General features: G+C 41.6%; 1 protein-coding gene across 1 annotated transcript in view; it reads left to right on the top strand.

Annotated features, from left to right (window-relative positions):
* The window catches only part of cntn4 (contactin 4), a 169,957-nt gene extending 151,554 nt beyond the window's left edge, over positions 1–18,403 (top strand). The window contains exons 13-23 of the mRNA XM_037782642.1: positions 6,120–6,295; positions 8,883–9,003; positions 9,463–9,621; positions 10,995–11,144; positions 12,752–12,822; positions 15,218–15,452; positions 15,721–15,836; positions 16,746–16,932; positions 17,022–17,134; positions 17,232–17,400; positions 17,804–18,403. Of these exons, the coding sequence (XP_037638570.1) occupies positions 6,120–6,295; positions 8,883–9,003; positions 9,463–9,621; positions 10,995–11,144; positions 12,752–12,822; positions 15,218–15,452; positions 15,721–15,836; positions 16,746–16,932; positions 17,022–17,134; positions 17,232–17,400; positions 17,804–17,895 (1,589 nt within the window). The 3' untranslated portion in view covers positions 17,896–18,403. The remainder of the gene's footprint in view (positions 1–6,119; positions 6,296–8,882; positions 9,004–9,462; positions 9,622–10,994; positions 11,145–12,751; positions 12,823–15,217; positions 15,453–15,720; positions 15,837–16,745; positions 16,933–17,021; positions 17,135–17,231; positions 17,401–17,803) is intronic.
* The last annotated feature ends 1,677 nt before the right edge of the window (positions 18,404–20,080 follow it).

Genomic DNA, 20,080 nt, shown 5'->3' on the forward strand with positions numbered 1-20,080 from the left:
GTAGACAGGCAGGTAGGCCGTCCAATCAAATTAATTATTATTACAGGCCTGTGACATCCACAGATACCAGATTTTTTTCTCTGTTTTTTTTCTCGGAGCATTTGACTTATTGATTGTTGTTGGGATGTAATGCGTATTTCAACATCTATAACAAAAAATGTTTATGAAGAGCACGACCGACCCTAACTTTAACGTCATACCGGCTTAACTTCAGCAGTTTTGAAATTTCAATGTGATCATGTTAGCATGCTTTCATTTACATTTAGACAGCCTCACCGAGTGACTAGATTCAGATGCAGATCAATTTTAGTATCCCACACGGGGGATATTGTTTGGTCCATTGCTCCAGACATGGGGACAACATAAAGTCCACAATAAAAACAATAAATACAATAATGTAACATACGCAATAAGACCACAGCATACTTATATATATGAACGTCATATTGAGACGGAGACAGAATAAACAATAAAGTAAAATGAAATTAAAAAAAGTCAATCCACTTTATAATCAAATATGATATAAAAGTGCAAAAGTGCAGGTGACCAGCTAAGGGACCTGTTGATTAAATTGCATGTTATACAGGCTGATGGCTTGAGGAATAAAATAGTTCTTGTATCTACTTGTTTTTATTTTATTTTGTAGAGGTCTCCCAAGGGTTAGGGTGCTGCTGCGTCTGAAATTGGAGGGCATTGTGTATACAATACCACTAGCATGGCTGTATAGACTAGTGGCTGGGTTATGCTAGAAAAAAAGACTAGTTTGTAAGACGTGATGTCCGACCTTGTCAGCAGGCAAGAGCATTTATAGCTTCTCCAAACGGTCACACTCAAAGACAGAGTGAAAAGTCAGCCGCCATAGCGCGGGGCAAGACGTGATAATTATTTAAATACAAGGATAATAGCGCACATTTTCAGACAGTTTCTGCTGGAAGACATTCATGGTGCTGCACTCAGTTGTACGCGTGAAAAAATGACAGAAATAGTTGTGTAAAGAATGAAGAAAGAGGGTTTATGGGAGAAGATCAAACCCTGCACAAAGTGGGCGGGAATATTGGATCGTTACATAAATTGTCGGATGCAGACCAGCCATTCCAGCGTCGGAAAGGAAGGAAGCGGTTTCTATAGCTGTTTGACCATCTGATAAGCACATCTGATGGAGTATACTGTCCAATTTAGTCTTGTTAAATGAAACATATTCTCTGGGATTACATGAGATTTGATATCACAGTAGAAAGACAATAATAAGATAAATCGTCTGATCAGTTACTTGGATGTAAAAAACATTCTATTACGAGTCTGGGAGGGGCTTTCCCAAGCAAACCCATGTTGACTGCCATGCCAGCAACTATGTGAAATAAATGCGATGTGTGACTCCTGACAGCTGTATAGAAAAATAATGAGCAGCCATCTGTCAGTGATCACCAGCAGGTTGCTACAGAAGTGCCACTGCACATCCTACGAATACAGTATGGAGTGCATCTTGTATGCATCTGTGGAGCGATGTACACAAGCTTTTCCCGCAATTGAAGTTTGTCCTTGAAAGAATTTTGATTAGTGCTTTGGAAAATAAGTGGCGTTCAAAAATAAACACGTAGGAGGAGTTTGTGCTGCGCTGATGAAAGCACTCTTTTTGGTTTGTTGATATGAAAAGCGAGAAGGAAAACTGGTCACCACAGTTTTGAAAATCCCCGAATCACGTGGCCCCGTGGCTCCTCGATGCCCTCCGTTATGCATTATTCAAGCTCACATCACTCACTTTGTGTGGAAAACTACAGAGTGTCTATACACTCAAGGAGAATGCACGCTTACACATTACAGCTTTAGACCATTAAAGCTGGAAGGGATTCTCCATAGGGGGTCAGGGGGGGAAGAGGAGTGTGAGCATTATTCATGACGGTTGCTGCTGAAACTGACCTCAGAGAGGAGCGTGGAGTCATTTGGTAACTGTTAGCACGCTCTGTTTTCTGGTCAACCATATGTTGTGGTTGCACAGCGTCTCTGAGTGTTCCCACTGTGAGCCGGTGTCAGTAAGTCATCTGTTTGGCTCCCACACCTTCAGTTCTTTGCTCGTATAAATCTACCGGGGCGGTGTCCCATGCGCGCTCCCGTGTGGCTACGCTGTTCAAACAAGACTCCAACACAAACTACACGGAAGCACAAAAAACGCAAAGTTCTATCTATACCCGTCTGTTAAACAGTGTTGGCCGTGGTCGGAGGACGCGGGGGAGACCGTAGCTTTGGTCTCCAGGGCCGGAGTCTCTGCTGTACTCTGCTCCTCTGCCTGCCTGCCTGCCTTCACTCACACACCGCGCTCGTTCTCGCTCTTTCGCTCCATTCTTACGTGCATGCGCGCACACTCCACACTGCAGAAGAGTTAGTTTAGCTCTGAAAATATCTAGTGAATGTACAGTGGATGTTTGTGCAGAAATAACTGCTGCAGCTCCTCCAGACCAACAGATGTTTCCCGTGTCTTGTGAAGTGACGGGGCTCCGCAGAGAGAAACGTTATCGTCTCCGACCAAAACTCCGGTGTCTCCCCTGTTCCCTCCGGCCGCGGTCGGGAGGCTGAGGCAGGAAAAGCCAACACTAGAATCAGCATTGATTCATGGAGAGACCTTCGTCTGGTCAGCTAACATTACTGCCAAGCAGCTGAAATATAGAGTGATATTGTGGGTTTAGCTGACGTGTGTCGCCTCACTGTTTTGAGCGATGCTCGTTCATGTCTATGTAGAGTGAGCACAAGCGTGAGCGCAAGCAACAGGACGCTGACTTTCGTTGACTTAACGGCCACAGGTGTCGCTGTTAACAAGCAGTTTCTGATTCTTACATAGAGTCCTTTTAAGGTTAATAATCCAACTTGATGTTGCTTAAATGAAAAGATATTCATCAATTTATCATTCATTTAAACATTAAAGGGGACATATTAAGGAAAAACACTCACTTTCTCAGTGCTTGTGCTCATACATTTGGGTATCTGGAGTGTCTACCAACCCACAAACTGTGAAATAAGACAACCCAGTCAGTTTTTTGTGGGCTGTCTAGATCAGAAAACATGTGATTCAACAAACCATTCAGATTTTGGCTTTTTGAGGAAAATAATGTGTTCTTTGAACATTAAAGTATGTAAACATGTTCTAGTAGAAACCCAAAATACAAGTATGAACCTAGAAATGAGCATGACATGTCCCTTTTATACGAGGTAGTGGGTCTATCAGACCTTATATTGTGCGGCATTGTTTTATCTTCTCAAAACATCTATAGGGAGGAGGTCGGGATGGAGGGTTGGGCCACTAAGCATGTCACTTTGACACAACAGACCAAGGCAGTCTTTTTTAGTAAGACTTTATTTTACAGGTCGGTTATTATATTATTATAATTTATTGTAATCAATTATTTGAAAGTGAACCAATTGAACACTGTCTGTATTGTCCCTACGTCTCAGAAATTATTCTGAAATTATTGTTTGTTTGTTTTTTTCTGAAATTCAAAACCTAAACCAGATAAAACAATTGGTTTTAAAACAGTTATATGGGGAGTGTTGGAAGACAAAGAAAAGAGATGATATTGTTTATAATGTTTTTTACGACAGCTCATTTCTTTTAGTTATAAAGTAAACAGGTTCAGAAGAAACAATCATGAATGTTACAGCCACCACTCAATGACAACCATTTGCACACGTCTGTTTTTAAGCTTTTTTTAAATAATTCTTGTCAGTACAGTACAAGTGGAATTTCTTGGCTTACTAAACTTTCTTCCTGGTTGGAGATATCACGCCTTGAACACTTTTTTATTTACTTTACATGACACACATTGGTTTTGGCATGTTTAATTAATTTATGGTTAATTATTCATCTGTCTGAGACAGCACGCATTTTCCGAATGTTAAGTACAAAACTGAAACATGTCAACGGAGGATTTGACCCACCTCGGCAGCAGCGCTTCCTGAGGTGCCACCCGGTCTGTCACAGCAGGTTAACGCGCTCTCTGTCTTGTCTCTGATTGACCCCCGTTAAGTGAGCGGGTTACTATCCTCTCTTTTACAGTGGCAGCAGGTAACAAGGCATTATACAAGATAGAAATCAATCAAATTATGCTCAAGAGCCCAGTGTGTGGTTGCGTAACCAACCTTGGTTGTCCATATAATCTGTCACAAATGATGACAGAGGAGGGTAATAAGGGAGCATATTCCCACCATCATTGTCGGAGTCAATCCCTGGAGGCAGTAAGAGACCGGGCAACACACCACGAGGAGGAGTTCATGTTCGGAAAGAGGCAATCCTGCTGGAGAAATAATACATGTTTACAGTATGTTTCCATGTTGCGGAGACAGAGGAGTAAGTAGTTCCCTGTAGATCCTTCCTGAGCTTCTTGTTTCTCCTATTTCCTTCTCCTCGTTTCATTTAGTATCTTCATGAAAACCACTGCAGATGAAGACAGAGAAGTGTGCTTCTTACCCTTTACTAGGGCTGCAAGATTATGGCAAAAAATGATAATCACAATTATTTTTTATCAATATTGATATCACGACTATTCATTGATTTTTAGCGACAACATATTTGTATTGCACTTTCACATTAAAATAAACAGAGAACTGCTTTCACTTCCATGCTGTGCCACATTCCTGCCAATGTACAAATTAGGGCTGCATGATGTTGGAACAAAACTGACATTGCAATATTTTTTTTTCTGCTATGTATATTTCAGTATGAACAAATACAGGAATATTTCAACCTACCCTTTTTGTTATCTATATTTTAAAGTGAAATGCTTCAATCAGGTGCACTTTGAGAGCAAAATTATCAACATTAAGAGCTAGATAAACAATTTTATGCTATCAATTTAATCATAAACACATTGGTTGTATAGATAATATCTATACCAAAAAGTGAAGCAAAAACATCTCGATCACCGGCTGGTGTGCAGCTGCATTGTCGAAGAGCAGAACATGCATTTTAAACGTTAATATCGCAGGCGATCATATTCATTTAATTGTGGGAAGCCAAAATTGTGATCGCGCGCAGTGCAGCCCTACCCTTTAAATTGTTTAGCTTTTTCTATTTTCCTTCCTGCACTTGTTCTACAAGGTGTAGTGGGCCTTTAGAAACAGCAGGCAGAGTAGAAGCAGCCCCTTGAATACCTCCTGTGTGTTATTACCACGTTTTTACTGCGCCGCCATCGCTCACCATTTAGCCCAGCAATGGAGGACTTTGGGCCCTCAGACGCACTTTCATTGTGTATATGACAAAACCTACCAGCTGATAGCATTCTAGCCTGATATCAGAAAACGACTAGATAAATCACATTGGGAGCGTGTGATAGTGGTTGTATGTATGTGTGTGTGTGTGTGTGTGTGTGTGTGTGTGTGTGTGTATGTGTGTCGCGGAGGGGAGGGAGAGGGGGCAATACAATGGAGGTATCGAATTCACTCTGGATGAAGACTGCACTGCCGGCACTTTCTACATGAATCTATGCCTGTCCTGGGATCATTTGCCATGGTTAATTTAGTCTGTGTGCTCAGAGTGGCAATTTCAACCAAGTAATCACAGCACCCCCAAGAGGGAGACAGGCGTTGTGCACTCTGAGAACAAAGCCTCTCCCACTCATCTCGCCTCTCTCATGTCCCTCCACCTTCCTCCTCCGCTGCTCTCACACAAGTGCAGATAAGGGACGCTTGCCTTATTCCCTTGCGATGCCATTGTAATGCACTGTAGGCTTGAAAAGAGAGTAGCGACGACTGGAAGAAGTGCTCACTGCTGTTTACTATGTTCCTAGCGGTGCGTTTTGGGAATTTGGGGCTGATCGGGGGGGAGTTCCAGGCTGAAGGCTGAGCTGGCAGTGACACATGGAGGCTTCTCAGGATGCAGGAGAGACACGTCTCCGAAGTCCCCACAGGGACGAGCTCAGGCCGAAACTAATACCAGTTATTGTAGCTGTGCGCCCTAGTTTGCTGTGTGCGCTGTCCCATATATCCTTCTATTAACTGAGTCTGACATATCCATAAGGATGATGGAAGGGCTTGGCTTTTTTGCAAAGCCATTTCCTGTGCTGAATTATAATGCCTGGAAAAAGGGGGGCAGAACAGCGTGTTTGATCAGACGTACATGGTGTGTGTTTCAGAGCCCACTTTCATCACCACCCTGCCGTCCACGCTGGACATCACCGTGGGGGAGAGCGTGGTCCTGCCCTGTCAAGTGAGCCACGACCCGTCTCTGGAGCTCAAGTTCACCTGGTTCTTCAACGAGCAGCTCATCCACTTCGGGAGCCACGGTGGATACTTTGAAAAAGTGGGAGGTGTAAGTAAATAATGCGTAATGGTTTCTGACAACCTAAAGCTGTGTTGTTGTGAGAGCTGTAAAGACAGGCTTCCCATTCACAAACAAGTTGAGGATGTGCGTCAAGCAAGGTATTCAAAAGCAAGTTGCCACAAGGTCATGATAGTTTATATAGTATAATGGACATTTTCACTCTTCAGAAATGGAGCAATTTTCTGAAAACCAATAAAATTACAGTTCAGTAATTACTTTTTTAATACGTGCCACACTTTGATATGTTAGCATTACAAAATGAAATTAGAGTTTGCATAATAAAATTAAAGTAACATTAGTAAAGATGTTCCGATACCATTCTTTCCTTCCCGATACCTGAACTTGCGGTATTGGCCGATACCGAGTACTGATCCGAAACCAGCGTGATCAAAAATATCTGTAGTAGTTATTATTATTACTATTATTACTATTATTATTTAACCATGTATGGATGTGATATGATTACTAGCTTTGTTATATGGCCTGGCTCAGATTAAACCCTTTATGTAAAACATGAACACATACACACAGAGAATGAAGGCAATAGAACTTTCTTTTATTATTCAGTTTGTCAGTTACAAAGAACATAAATAAATGATGCTAGGAATAAATAACAATTCAATATTCTCTTAGCTGTCTCCGCAGTGGACAGCCTGTATGCTAATTTGTCCTGCATGGTACTTGGTACTGCCACCCCTCGAAACGGAAACCTTACATACTCTACATATCGCCGTTTTAGTTGTTGGATTTTCCACTGTGAAATATTAAAAACTAAATTTTTTAAATAAGGGCTATTAGAGTGCTCGTACTGGGAAGTTGATTCACCTAAAAAAAAATTATCCGCTGAGTTGCAGACGTCTCTTTCCCAATGTAAGTCTATGGGAAATAGTATTTTTGGGCCCAATGCATCACATGACTGACACGAAAGTTGCAGTACCGCCGTTTGGCCAGTACGAAAGTCAGGATCGACAACCGGCGCACTTCCTGGGGGGCTTGGACAACACTGTGAAGGCTACTGTTTTGAAGCGGCGAAGAAGAATTGATTTCTGGTACTTGCTGATATGTTCGGACACATTTCAAATTCTGGTTTTGATATCGGAACAACTCTAAACGGTAGCATAATAAAATAAAAGTAATGTTAGCATAACAAAATGAAAGTAACGTTTGCGTAATATAATGAAAATAACTGCACTATAATAATGCACTAATCATTATATTCTTGCAGTGCATACAGACGAATACACAATTTGGTATGTGCATTTAGAATTATGTATTCATCAGCCACACAGCAACATATTTTTCCCTCTGAAATATTATAAGCGTAATAACGTGATGCAGTTTCCATCTAAAGCCATCAGTCTGCACCTCTATCAGCTGTCACCAAGTCCCACTCTGAAACTTTAAATGATCACCTAAATAGAGCCTGAGAAACTTTATGCATTGTTCATGTGAGCTGCCTTACCTTAAAACAGGCGCTACTTTCTCACTAGTTTCTGTTCAGAACTATGCACCACCTTACTAAGTGTGTGTTGAACCTTGCTCATTCTATTAGCGCGATTGTGCTCCTCTGCTACATAAAAGACATTGATTTATTTTTCAACCTCCTTAAGAGATTCCATTGAATAAAGGTCAAGAGGTGACTGTGAAGATTCATGGTACATCAATATTATACCTTTTCTTCTTTTGGCCGGGTCATAATAAATTCAGCCGCAGTGCAGAGGGAATGTTTGTATCAAGTGTATTATTTATGGGCAGAAAATTGCTGCCTGTGGTTTATTTTAAAATGAAATTTACATAGCCTACACACCCTGCAACCAGTCTCAGTCAGCCGCTGTACACTTTAAAAAGGTTCGCAGCTTACATCCCAGCATGTGTTACGCTGGCTTATTTTTTCCCCCCCAAAAAATTCAAGGCTCTTTCAAAAACTGCAGGCATAAAGAAGAAAATACAGCACAGAGGTGTTTTCTTCTATGATTTAAGTGCTTCTTATACCATAATTTACAGTCTCCTCTCGCTAATAAATTGCCGCACATCTGCACTTACATTGATTAAGCTACGAGTCACTCCATAGAATTCCTACTTCCACAAGCTTTCCGCATGTTCAATTTATTACAGGACCTGCTCTGCTCCGGTGAAATGATAATGTAGGGGATGGGGATTGCAATTAGAGATGGAATAAACGGCTCCCTTAAAGAACTAACTATCGGACTCGCCATTAGGCTGCTCCTTAACTGAAACGGCTCTATACTAAAAATCAAGCCATTTGAGCAAGTCCATTCTGTAATTATAGAGGTAAAATAAAGGCAGAGAGTGTGCCCAATGTAGAGAGGTATTTCTGTGTCCTTTCTTTTTAGAATATGGAAGGAAAGGCTGCAAGGGGAATTATGGATTTATTTTTCAAGATACACATACATGAGAATGAGCTTTCTGTTCAGCTGGTTTTGTTCCCAGGTGGCGGGGGAAAGTCAGTATTGTTCTTGAATTACAATAGCTGGAGGCTTACCATGTTGCTTATGGAACTCTTTGTGCATGTGTGTGTGTGTGTTTGTGTGTGTGTGCATGTGTTGAATGACAGCAGCATTCGGCAGGAGACATTATGATTCGAAATATCCAGCTGAGGCATGCAGGGAAGTACACATGCGCCGTGCAAACGAAGGTGGACAGCATTTCCATTGCTGTTGACTTGGTTGTCAGAGGTGAGCCACAACAGTTTATTCTACCTTTTTCCAACAATTCAAAATGACTACTGATCAGATCACTGGTGTTTAAGGTTTAAAAAGAGTTAAATAAATGTAATATTGCTGCTGAAGGAGGACGGAGTTTGATAGTGATTAATGTTTACTGTGCCTAGTTGTGCCTCACTGATGAAGAAGTAAAAGGATAAAATGAAAAGGGAGGCACATGGAATTTTCTGTCTTCGAGGTTTAAAGGAAATTTACTGTCTAATTATACCAAATAGCTCCCAAAGGTTTCACTGACTTCGCTACAGTAGCTGCAGGTGCTAAAACCACCGCGACACTCTCCACTATCTTCCCATCTCTTCCTGATTTACATTTCCTCACCCCCCCCCCTTCGCTCCTCTTCCTCCTTCCTCCGTCTGCCTCTCTATCTCTCTCTCTCTGTCCTCTTTCCTGCCTGGCTATGCCATCTATCAGGTCCCCCGGGGCCTCCTACCAGCATCCATGTAGAAGAAATCACTGATACCACAGCCTCTCTGTCCTGGAGGCCTGGTCCCGATAATCACAGTCCAATTACGGCATACACCATCCAGGCCAGGACACCATTTTCCCTCGGGTGGCAGGCTGTCACCACAGGTAAGCTCTCTCCAACCAGCCGTAGCCTCCTCCAATCACATGGAGGGGGTCCACTCTTCATTCCGCCTCGCCTGTGAGAATATTGGAGATGTAATTTTTACCCCAGCCCCAAATGGCAACGCAATTGTAGCATGACCATTGACCACCATTTTTATCGGACTCCTGGGAATCCTGAAACGTGGATGTCATCCTGATGGTGAAGCGTGTTGCCGAGGCTGTAATTTGATAGTGTAGTTAAGTGGTAGCGCCGGTGTTATTTTTTCCTCTTTAATGGGGCTCAGCATTCACACATGATAGGTATAATGTGCATTTATCACATACTGTATACGTCGTTCTATTGATGTTTCTGTGAATTAAGGACACTTTGATCTAAGATGGTTTTACTGGCCTCATTGATTCACCACATCAGGATCATATATTTGAAACAGAACTACATTACGACCTTGCAGGTAAACAGAGCTCCTTCTTCAACAGAAGGAATTGACTTTTTGTCATTTCTAGTGGAACACTGTAACGCATAAGCCGAGTACACACTACACAAGAATCATGCCGATTTTGAGCCCGATCCCTCCTCCCAGTGATCGTCAGCAAAGCCCTGATTTTTTTGATGGTCCTAAAGATTATCTTTCCAGATATTTCTGTGGTGTGAGATAAGATGGAGCTCAGAAATGGAGGACCAACTTGTTGATTTCTGGCAACAACACAAGTGTTTATTTAACATGTCTCCATGATTTCATCCATCCATCCTTAGGGAATTTTCAGTACAAAGTAGAGCAAAAACTAACATTGCTAATTCTTCCTGCCTGTCGTCAGCCATGTTTGTTTACACTAAAGTCCCGTTTGATCGCGAGAGATTTTGTTGATTTCCGTTTTTTAAGTCGGGATTCATCTTGTTCATGAATGGAATTTGTTAGTGTGTGGTGTGCTATTTTGGCAAAATCGTTGCTCACACACTAAAGGAATAAAACTGTCTAATTTAATATTATGTTTTTTATTATTTTAACGTCGTTATGTGTGGGATCTCTCACATTTTCAAAATCTGTTAAGATTTCTAAAATCTTTTAGTGTAGGTCAGCCTTACCTAGAGAGCTGAAGAAATACCTCCAAATTAGAAAGTTAATAGTCGGTGTATTTCTTTATGTGTGATTCTTCTGTATTGTTGTCTTGGTTTTTTTTGAGTTAGTGTGTGCATTATGTGTCCTTGTGAGGGATTACACCTGTCCTATGTACCTGTGGTGGAGTCCTACCAGGTATGTCAGCCTGGAGGACATTCTGCTGCTGATGCTAAGCTGACACACACACATAGAAAACACACACACACACACACACACAGTGTTTTGATACTGAAGAGGGCACTGTGTGTTTTATGCCAGTTCCTGAGGTGGTGGGGGGCCACCGGCTGACAGCTACAGTAATAGACCTGAGCCCTTGGGTGGAATATGAGTTTCGAGTCCTGGCAAGCAACACCATCGGGACCGGCGAGCCCAGCAAGCCATCTAAACAAGCAAGGACAAAGGGGACCTGTATGTACTGCATGAGATTTAAAAATACTTTCCTTATGCCTCTTTCAAAAATGTATGTCATGTTTGTTCCTCACTTCCAAAAGGATTTACTTAATTTTCTTAAAGGAATAGTTCAATATTGTTTTGCCAAGAGTCAGATGAGAAGACCGATATTAGTGTCATGTCTGTTTGTTAAATATGAAGATACAGCCAGGAGATGCTTACCTTAGCATAGAGAAAATAAACAGATTAATCCCAGCAACAGCACGTCTAAAGCTCGATAGTTATATTTCGTGTTTTTAATCCCTGCAAGAACCAAAGTGTAAAATTGACAAGTTGTAAACTATATCTAGCACATAACCAGCTGTAAAACCAAAATGTTTACACTTCGGTATGGATTAGACAAACAAATAACCATAACATGTTAATTATTGAGCTTTAGAGATGCTGTTAGGCAGATTTTGTTATTTCCGGACCAGTGGGCAGCTCCGGGGTCTGAAAAGTGAAGCCAATGCTAAAGTGCCTTAAACTTGCATTCTTTCTAACAGCCAGCAGGGGGCGACTCCTCTGCTTGCAAAAAGAAGTCTGATTGTTTAGAAGTCTATGAGAAAATTAGCCTACTTCTCACTTGATTTATTACCTCAGTAAACATTGTAAACATGAGTTTATGTCGCTAGTTTCAAGTCTTCTCCAATACAGCGTGATGTTCATTTAGTGAATTATGGTCCCATTTAGAGTCAAATAGGCCATAAAGCAGGGGATGCTTTAGGACGGGGCTACCTTGTGATTGACAGGTCGCTACTTTGGCGTTGTCCAGTCTGGGAGTTGTCTGCGTTTTCATCTTACAACTTAAACCCTTTCACAGTGTGTTTTCAGTTCATGAAAGTTAATCATAACATTTTGGTCACCTAAAAATGTCTTATTCAGTGTTCGGTTGTATGTAGCTCCACCCTGTTGTGTCACTTCTGGTTGCAAATAACCAAGATGGTGACAAAATGTTGAACTCGAGGCTTCAAAACTTCAGTCCACAAAACCAGCGGGTGACGTCACAGTGACTACGTCCACTTCTTATATACAGTTTATGCTCCAGACAGAGCTACGGTAGCTATTTTGCCCGGTTTACAGTCTCCAAGCTGTATTTAATGTAGACATACAAGTGGTCTCAATCTTCTCATTTAACTCTTGGCAAGCATACAGTATAACCCAAAACGTCAAGCAAAACCTTGAATGAAGGTTCCATACATTTTTGGTACTTATCAAAATGCCGATTTGTGATCAGTTCTGTCCCCCAAGAAACTAAATTTCTATTTAAATTGAAAGCGGCAATCAGTAGTGTACCCAGAGAGAGCTGGATTCACCGAGGTTAGATCCTTTGTGTGTGTTTTTGTCTTCCCCTTTATGTATCATTTGGTATAAAAAGCATCACAGACTGGCATGTCTGCAAACACGACTCAGCTGTGAGAAGTTTGCTGATATCTTAACGGGATTTCTGGATGTTGAAGTTCAACCATGTCAAAAAGTAACCTCTCTCTGCCGTTTGGGAGTTGCGACATGGAAAATGATTACATGTGCCTTCTCGGCGTCGTGTGAAGTCAACAGGGCTAAGCTGATCTGTCTTCTTCCTCCAGCTCCGAAGGTCACACCAGCTAATGTGAGTGGAGGCGGTGGCAGTCGCTCCGAATTAGTCATCACATGGGAGGTAAGCGAGCTTGCTCAGGACCCTTTCACCCATGGAGGAGGGAGCCAGACGTCATTATTCTCTGTGGATCTGGGCCTCTTGTTTCATTAATAACAGCTGAACGGCTTAATGTATGGCATTTCATTTTTAAGAACAGAGAGGCAATAACTGCTGCTGTCACCCTAGGGGAGAGACAAATGCTTTTGAGGTTTCAATAAGATAATTAAACTCAGCGGTCCCAACTTTTTTTCAAATAGTTTTCCTTTCTTTCTTTCTGTCTTTCTTTCTCTTTCTTTCCTACAAAGCCTCTGCATATCAGTCCAGCTCCAAAAGCTTATATTTATTCAGGCTGCTCAAAATCATCAGCCCCTCGCTGGGAAACGTTTTACAGAATCAGTGTTGATGTTTCAATATGCAAGAGTTCAATTAAAGTCTTCTTAACTTCTGCTTAACAAGGCCGCAATTCCGCCTCAGCCCTGAAAAGTCCTGAGGCATTTTCCTTTGGACATAATAGGAGGGGTTCAGTGTTGCATTTTTTATTTTGACTTGTGCTTACAAGTTTAATGCATTACCTGTAGTCGGGCTAAAAATGTAACTTGTCCCGAGGGTGGCAGTAATGCAAAAAGGCCTTGCGGTCAATCATGTCAAATGGGTTTTACCCCACGGCAATTTGGCCATTAGATAATAAGGAATCTTCTGTTCAGTGTTCAGATCTTGGCCTGATGGTGGCACTACAGGGAAAGTTTAGCTCATTAATACAACATACAAATGAAAATAGCAAAAAAAGTGCCAACACTAAAACACAAGATACGTACGCATATGTCAATTATTAGGAGAAAGACAGACACAATATACAATTGTGGATTAGTGGGTTTTGTTACATATATTGAAATAGAACAACCAAATCATGGAAGAGTGCTGCTGGGTGTTTGACCTGACTACTAAATGTTGCACATCTCTTAATAATGTTGGTGGTTGAAGCCCAGACAATATTGCAATATGTGAGTTGGGGGTAAAAAAAACTGTAGTAAGAGTCAATAAACATTTGCGAAGAAGCAAACTACTTATTTTATTTACAATACCAACTGATTTTCTTATGTTACTGCAAACTAAATGAACACGATCTTTCCAATAACATTTTTTATTCGTTTTTGGAAATACATTTCATGAAATTAGATTTATTAACATTTAAAGAAAGTTTAAATTTAATCTATTTTAGAAATGAGTGTGGAATAAATGAAAGAAACAAATGAGTGTCATCAGAAAAAAATGAAAAATGAAGACAAAGATTTCAGTGATCAAGTCATTCATATTAATGAGGTGTCCCAGAATTGAGCCCTGTGGGACACCACAAGTCAATCGCAACATAAGTCCATCCACTCTGATTTACAAATTGTTTCCGATTAGCAATATATTTTGAGAGCCATTTATACCTGAGTCCATTGAAGCCATAATGTGTTAACTTAATATACAAACTATTATGATCCACTGAATGGAAAGCTTTTGATAAATCCAAAAACGTACTCATAGCATACTCATTATAAAATAAATTAAAAGTAGCCGTATCCATTCTGGCCCAGAGTTGAGATATCTAGCAAAGCTCAAACAGAAAGAATTAAGTGCTTTTTTATTTCACCATGTATCTATTAGTGGACGAGAGTGAAGAGGGTGGGTTCATCCACTAGAATGAAGTCTGCAGCTATAAATGTATGAGGCATGTTATCAGTCTGGACAACAACTGAGTTTATGGTATCATGCTGAGTGCACTGTACTGTGAAATGGATGTGTCCAGTAATAGCTCTTGTGTGTACAGCATGTTATATTTGAGGCAAAGCATTTCCTCAAAAAACTGAAAGCCACGTCTTTCATCTTGGTGTTGTGTCTTTAGTTTTCAAAATGTTTTGAACGTTAAAGGTGTTACTGCTAACATTTTTCTGTAGACAAATATTACATTTAAAAAAAAAGAAAGGTGCCGAATAAAAGTATGGCTTTTTCTGAAAAAAAGTTTGATTGTGAATGAATCATTTTGGCGGGTCCAAAACTAATGTTTTGTTTATCTCTGTGAAAAATATCTGACATTCGATTCCCACTAATAACAAGGCTTGTGAGCCAATGGTAAAATTACTTTGGTATCACGTGCTATCTCTGTGTCGTCAGTTAGTGTGGAAAAAAACGGATAAACGACGATAAGTGCCTGACAAAGACTTGTTGTGAAGTCAATGCAATGGAACGGGGGATGGAGAATGCGACATCTAGTGGCTGAATGTTATCAATGTTATCAATAGCACCTTTAATTACAAAGATAATTCATCAACTAAGTGATGAACTGAGAGCTTTAATATGATTTAATACACACAATTGCATCGAATATTTCTTTTAGCTTAAAGATGCTTAAACTGTGTTTTTTTTCCTGCAGCCGGTTCCAGAGGAGCTGCAAAATGGAGCGGGGTTCGGCTACGTCGTGGCTTTTCGACCCCACGGTGCAACGGGATGGATGCAGGCCGCAGTCCCGTCCGCTGAAGCATCCAGATATGTCTTTAAAAACGAGAGCATCCAGCCCTTCTCGCCTTTCCATGTGAAGGTCGGGGTTTACAACAATGAGGGGGAAGGGCCGTTTGGACCTGTCACCACTATCTACTCTGCCGAGGAAGGTGCGTATACTCTCGTGTCACGCACAACGTGTGATGGAGTAGCTCCACTCGCTCTGCCACTATTAATACATGAGTACATGACTGGATCCATCCAGGTTCTGAGCAGTGGCAGCAGTGATCTTGCTGCGTTCTTCTAACAGTCTTCTCCTTACTTCCCTCCCTCTGTTGTTTGGATGAAAGAAAAAGCTTTCAAACAGTTTTGATGTTCCCACTTTGAGGGGTCATCAAAGCTCAGTGTTACTTCTAAGTCTCTGTACATTAACTCCAGAGCCTGGCCGAGCTCCCACCAGGGTCCGTGCCAAGAGCCTCTCTGCATCCGAGATTGAAGTTTTGTGGAAAGCTCTGCCCTGGAATGCCAGCAAAAAGAGAGTCCTGGGCTATGAGGTGAGCTACAATGAACTACCTCGTTTGTGTGTGTGCTACCATCGGGTGCAAATGTGTGTGTGCAAGCACATGGCAACTAATGCTGTTGAATCTTGTTCTCTTCTATTATTGATGAATGTTTCAGGCTCATGCACCTTGGGCATAGGAGATAATAGCTTGCTGCATGCATAATGGTCCAGCCTAGTCCCATGCCTGTGGGTTTAGCTGTGTTTCTCTTGTTGTTTACCTAAGTACTGTAACCACCCTGATTAGCGTACTGATGCAATACTCTAAGGGATAGAACGTTTAGCTTCTAATCCACACAACAAAGCAGTTTCAGACACTGGCTTTGCGCTCAGTTAGTTCTTGTCATTTTAATTCCGCTCATTATTGAAATCCAAGATGGGAACAAAGGCGCTGTTTTCATCCACGGATTGCACGAAGTGCCAGAATTATAAATTGTTGACCACTCAAAGTCAACAGAGGAGCAAGGCCTGAGCAAACCATTCCTGTGAGGAAAGACAAATTATATTTGTGCTGTCAAGCGTGCCAGCTATTTCAGCCCTGACAAGCGGAGCAGAGTGACAAAGAAAATCTGTTATCAGTGGAAGTTGATGTTCAGGGGGATTTTTGAGGATCCTTTTTCTTCCTCATCTTTGTTTTTTTCTTTTTGCATGTTCGACCTCAGTCTTTACCACGTAACTTTAAACCATGACACACGTCCGATGAGCACATGTAGCACACTAAAGGCACATGAGGTGGCATGCTGCTGAAGCTTGTTTTCAGACCAGTTCACATCTTCCATCCAGTTGAGTTCACATCCCTCTGTTGCCAGTTTGCACTTCATTGACAGGGTATAACAGAAAGCTTTTAAGGTGTCGGTCGTGTTTTCTGCGTTCACATCTGCCGTTCTGCCCTGTTGCTTTTCAGCTGAGGTACTGGAGTAGAAGTGAAAGGGAAGACACGGCCAGTGTGCAGAAGACTGTAGGAAATCAAACGTCTACTATTATCCGTGGGGTGAAAGGCAGCACCACTTATTACATCTCAGTGAGGGCGTACAACACTGCTGGAACGGGGCCTCCCAGCACCACGGTCAATGTTACCACCAAGAAACCACGTGAGTATCAGATCTAATTATAACTACGGTCACTCTCTGCCACTGTTCCGCTTTTCATTGAGGTGAATAATGTGTTTTTCTGCTCTCAGCGCCCAGTCAGCCGCCAGTTAAAGTGATGTGGAACACATCGAACTCCAAGATTATATTGAACTGGGAGCAGGTCAAGGCCCTTGAGAACGAGTCAGAGGTCACTGGTTACAAAGTAAGCACTCAGTCGCTTGGCTTTATCAGAAAATTGTGTTTGTTGCTATTGCTTTCTGTGCCTGACTCTTGACTTGACCTGCACCATTCATCCTCAGGTGCTGTACAAGAAGAATCGCCACAGCCGCCCCAACGTCATGGAAACTAACACAACCTCTGTAGAGCTCGCCTTGCCCACTGACGAGGATTATATCATCCAGATAAAGCCATTTGGAGAGGGAGGGGAAGGCAGCAGTAGCAGGCAGTTCACCATCCCAAGGATACCAGGTCAGTGGAGAGCTAGTTAGTGCCCTCCCTCGTGTCTGAGCTGAATAATCCACTCCCCTGCTGCTGTCTTGCCAGAACAGATTAGCTATCATCATCTCCAAAGGAACAGAGAGAGTGGGGGAAATAATGCGCTACATGAGACATTTGTGTAATTATGGCCTCTACGTGACACCATAATGCAAGCGTTACATGAAAAGTTGAGCAATTTAGTTAGAATACTTCCAATGTCTCATTCAGCTGCTCAAGTAATACCTCTCAAGCATTTTTTGAAAATGAATGTTTTCAGCTCGTAATTACTAAAGCAGGCTAGAGAGGCGGCCGATTAAAGAAGTGAAATGTCATGTGTTTTTTTCTCCCTACAGCGAACAGACTAACAGCCTCGTTCTTTTCAATACCTTTTCAGGCCCCAACGCAGTCGGCTCAGCATCCAAGGTCTCCACTCTATCAGCCCTCAGTACAATAGCACTGTCTTTCACAGCGCGGACATCTTTATGACAAACAGCTCTCAGCAGACGTTGCATCTGATGTGGAGACAGCTCTATGGCGGAACGCAAACACGGCCCACTCTGGTGTAACTAGATCCATTCATTTAGATTTTAGAGGCAGAAGGAGGAAATATAAAAAAAATACGCCATTGAGATGATAGGGAAGGAGTCCCCTTCAGCACCCAGGCTAAGTAAAGGAGATTGAGCGATGTCGTGACTATGTTGTTACCAAAGCAGCTTTCATAAGAAAAAAAAATATAAAGAGAAAAAAATGTCTTATATGCATCTTTTTGTATGACATGTTGAGCTTTTATAGATTTTGTTTTCCTTAATCAATTCGAAGTCAGTCTGGGCTTACTGGGGCGAGAACAATTAAGTGCATGGCAAATAACATCATCAAATTTTCCAGTCTGGAGGTTCAGAATGTGATTTGACAGCGCACCTTTTATCTTCTAAAATAATAGTACTTGTAACTTTGGTTCCAACAGACCAGAGTCGTTTCTTTTCTTTAAGTGAATGAACTAATAACTGTTATCTGTTACATCTCTGCATTTCTGTTTCTGCAATATTTCAAAAAATATTTCACTCGGAGGACTGCATCGACATGAGCGTTTGTCATTATTGGTCATCATACCGAGTACTGTAGGTGAAGAGAGGATCAGCATTTAAAATCATCTGTCACTGAACAGCACATGCTAATGCTTTAGTGTTAGCGTTAGCAAACTGGCTGGAGTTTTTTTCAAAATAGATTTCACTGATGAAGTGGACTTTCTTTTTATATGTCATGAATCTGCAGAAAACGGAAAATAAAAAAACAAATTAACTTCGGATTATCCTCCTACATCAGATAATGCTAACTGGCACTAATTACGTATGGGATAGGTGGGGATTCTCTGTCTTAATGCAATACTCACATACCATATGTACACTGAGTTATGAGTTGTCGTAATCATTCCTCCTGTTTAGGGCTGGGTTATGATACCAATAAAGTACTTTATTTAATACTTTTTTTCTTCTTCATTCGATACCCATCTTGTGAATGGAAGCATTCAGTTGTGTAAAAAGCCGCCACCACCACCACATTTGTTTTTGTCAGACGCCACAGAGCCGTAGTAGAGCCATACTTTTGAACATTTTATTGGCATCTCTGCACGCTGAACGGCAAACTCCATCAAATACACCGTGCTCAATTTCACTACACCACAGACTGTATGGGTTGTAGCTGCTGCGGTAGTGGGCCAATCACACGTCACATTATATCGGAGTACGCCTGTGGTGATTGACTGTGAGCAAAACCATAAAAATAGACTTTTTTTTTCTAGATCTTGGTACAAAAATGATCGAATGTAGGTATCGTTTGATTGGAGGAGTTTTGATACTATTTGGTTTTCGGTCTTATTTTGGTTGATACTTTAAAGGACCAGTGTGTAACAATTAGTGGGATCTATTGGCAGAAATGGAATATAATATTAATAAGTATATTTTCTTTAGTGTATAATCATCTGAAAATAAGAATTGTTGTGTTTTCGTTACCTTAGAATGAGCCGTTTATATCTACACAGGGAGTGGGTCCCCTCTCCACAGAGTTCACCATGTTGCTTCGCCAACAGTAGCCCAGAACGGACAAACCAAACTCTGCTAACTTTTCCTGTTTGGGCCGGAGTCGATAACGTTACTCGCACCCATCGTTGCCGCTCTCTCTCTCTCTTGCTTCACCACTCACTTCCCACGTACACACACACTCTACACACTGCTCCAAATGGCTCTAGAGAGGGCCATTTGCATTTTTGCGTCGACAACCGTAGCTCTCCAACACGCTTGGCACATGGGAGAGGCTTCAGTTGGTTGCAATCTCGTCACCTCACCGCTAGATACTGCCAGATCCTACACACTGGACCTTTAAATATATGGAGTATCGATACCCAACCCTGCTCTTGTCTATACTGGCCCTTTGCAGTACGACTACACTGCGTAAGATGGGGCTAACAAGAAGCTGTAGCAGTCTGAGTTAGCTAAATGAAGTAGCTCTCTTCCAAAGTTCTGTTTTTTCTTACGAAATCCCTTCTTTGTGTTATCCAAATGTTTCCTTGCTGAGGCACAGCAGAGGGATACATCACGGTAGTCCCATCTAAGTTTCTTGCTAGGATAATACACTTACAATAAACTTATACCCGTACAAAGATACCCACTTGATT

This window comes from Sebastes umbrosus, chromosome 1 (genome assembly GCF_015220745.1).
Source record: "Sebastes umbrosus isolate fSebUmb1 chromosome 1, fSebUmb1.pri, whole genome shotgun sequence".
Lineage (NCBI taxonomy): Eukaryota > Metazoa > Chordata > Actinopteri > Perciformes > Sebastidae > Sebastes > Sebastes umbrosus.